General features: G+C 38.6%; 1 protein-coding gene across 1 annotated transcript; it reads right to left on the bottom strand.

Moving 5' to 3' along the window:
* Positions 1-1435: 1435 nt before the first annotated feature.
* On the bottom strand, positions 1436-2132 carry LOC308250721 (glyceraldehyde-3-phosphate dehydrogenase-like; the record flags this gene model as incomplete). The annotated part of the gene is made up of 2 exons (XM_080673409.1): positions 1436-1775; positions 1975-2132. The coding sequence occupies 2 exons, from the start codon at positions 2130-2132 to the stop codon at positions 1436-1438; spliced, it is 498 nt and encodes a 165-aa protein (XP_080529535.1).
* Between the last annotated feature and the right edge of the window lie 442 nt (positions 2133-2574).

Genomic DNA, 2574 nt, shown 5'->3' with positions numbered 1-2574 from the left:
GACTGGCAATACAGCATATTCCTTAAGTTGATTAATAATAATTATAAAAAAAAAACCCTCCCTTTGGATTTCTAAGTCCAGTAAGTTAAACTACTGCTTTCCTAATTTTCAATCTCAAGATATGTCGTTTTTTCAAAGATTTGGAATTAATATAGGGAAACTTTCCATAAACAAGGAAATCAAAATTTAGTAACTTGAAAGAGTTTATTGCTCTTTATAAAGAAATGATTTCAGTGTTAAGTTTTTCTTTTTTGTTCAAAAGACTAAGAAATTTTCATATTTGCTAATGACTACTTTTTGAAATGCCCTTAAAAATGATGGATCATCAGCTGTGACCTACTAACCTACTTTTATTAAATAATTCAAATGACTGATCCTGTTTTTCTCAATGATCCCAGACCTGTCCTGACAACCAACACAGGGTCTTGCCTTTCATAAATAAAACAACTGTAGAAAATTATCTCTAGATTAACGACATAAGTCTATGAAATGTTTAAACACGGCAATACATTAATTTCTTTCTTTTAAAATGAAGTGTATTTGCAGAATTGAGTTATAGCTTTTAAACACTAGGTAATCTACAAAGTTAGAAAACACAATTCAATGTTATATTTTATTTTAATGACATTGCACTATAAAGCTTTGACTAGAAAAGCATAAGTGAAAAGCAACAGATTAAAAATCATTTTTTCTTCTCTGTTTTAAGAAATAATATAAGTTCAGAACCACAGGGCTGTGCAAGACAAGGCTATCTTACATCAGATAGAACACATTGTTAACAAAATCTCTACGCAATCCCCTTGACTTTATTCACTCTTCAAAACAGGGTAATGGCTTTGACTCAATGTTGTCAGTGATGACTAACCCTGACCCATTTAGAAATGCTTATTTCATAATCCCCCCTGTTTATGGGGGACTTCATACTGTGTTTGAATATGGTGCCAACAGCAGCAAGTTTTTCCACAGTTAGAAACACACTAGTTGGCATTTGTGATTTTAAAATGCATGGCTTTAATTTTTTAGTAAAGTCAAATAGTTCCTTTTTATTTACTTATTTTAGCTGGGTACAGTGAACGTGTCTTGATGGTGCAAGACAAAATAGGGCTTTCTAAGTCCCTCCTCTTCTTCAGAGGGCCTGGTATGAAAACTGTGGATGTCAGGAGATTCTCAGTGTGTTTGGGGATTGACTTGGGGCAGGATTCCCCAGTATCTGAGGGCCTCTTTTCCTCTCGCTGGGGCTGGTGGTCCAGGGGCTCTTACTCCTTGAGGTTATGTGGACCATAAAGTCCAACACCCTGTTACTATAGCCAAATTCACTGTCTTACCAGGAAATGAGCTGGACAAAGTGGTTATTGAGGGCAATGCCGGCCCCAGCATCGCAGATAAAGGAGTGGGTATCACTGTTAAAGTTGCAGGACACAACCTAGTCCTCAATTCAGCCTAAGATGCCCTTGAAGGGGCCCACGATCCCTGCTACCTTCTTGATGTCATCATATTTGGCAACTTTCTCCAGGCGGCAGGTTAGATCCACAACCAACACATTGGGGGCGGGGATATGTAAGGCCATGCTAGTGAGCTTCGCATTCAACTCAGGGAAGACCTTGCTGACAGCCTTGGCAGTGCCAGTAGAGGCAGGGATGATTTTCTGGGCTGCCCCTTGGACATTATGCCACAGATTCCCAGAGGGACCATCTATGGTCTTCTGGGTGTCAGTGAGGGCATGGACTGTGGTCATGATGCCAAAGTTGTCATGGATGACCTTGGCGAGGAGGTATCTGCAGAAGGGGCAGAGATGATGACCCTCTTGGCTCTACCCTCCAAGAGCCCCCCAGGGCCTTCTCTAAGGCAGTGAAGACGCCAGTGGACTCCACAACATATTCAGCATTAGTTTCACCCCATTTGATGTTGGTGTGATCTCGCTCTTAGAAGATGGAAATAGACTTCTAGTTCTCAGCCTGGACTGTGCCTTTGAACTTGCCATTAGTAGAATTACACTGGAACATGTAGGCCATGTAATTGATGTCAATGAATGGATTATTGATGGTGACAACATCCACTTTGCTGGAGTTAAAAGCAGCCCCAGTGTCTAGGCGCCCAAAATAGCCAAATCCGTTCACTCCAACCTTCACCATTGTATCTCAGGGTTGCAGCTGGTACTGCACAGGAAGACAGTCTGTTGAACAGGGGGGAGCAGAGAGCAAATAGTTCTTTTACTAATTTCATTAGGGGAAAGCTTAATCTAATATATATATATATATATATATATATATATATATATATATATATATATAGTGAAGGCTGAATCTCAAAAATCTCTTGAGTAGGCAAAAAAAATCTTAACCTATTTAGAAAATAGATCATATACATTTTTAAATACTAAACACCAAAATTTTTAAAGGAAAGCAGGATAGATCTTCGATTAAATTCATTGTAGGGTTTTCATGGAACAGACAATAGCAAAGCAAATCTTTGAGTGTCTTTTTATGTAGGTAATGTGTTTGGTAGCATGCAAGGTATAAAAGGGGAAATGTACCTAAATTTTTCTTTGGAAAGCAGACAGTTTATATATTAAAG

Source organism: Plecotus auritus (genome assembly GCF_963455305.1).
Source record: "Plecotus auritus genome assembly, chromosome: 6".
Classification (NCBI taxonomy): Eukaryota; Metazoa; Chordata; class Mammalia; order Chiroptera; family Vespertilionidae; genus Plecotus; species Plecotus auritus.
This window is presented reverse-complemented; position numbering and strand designations above follow the sequence as displayed.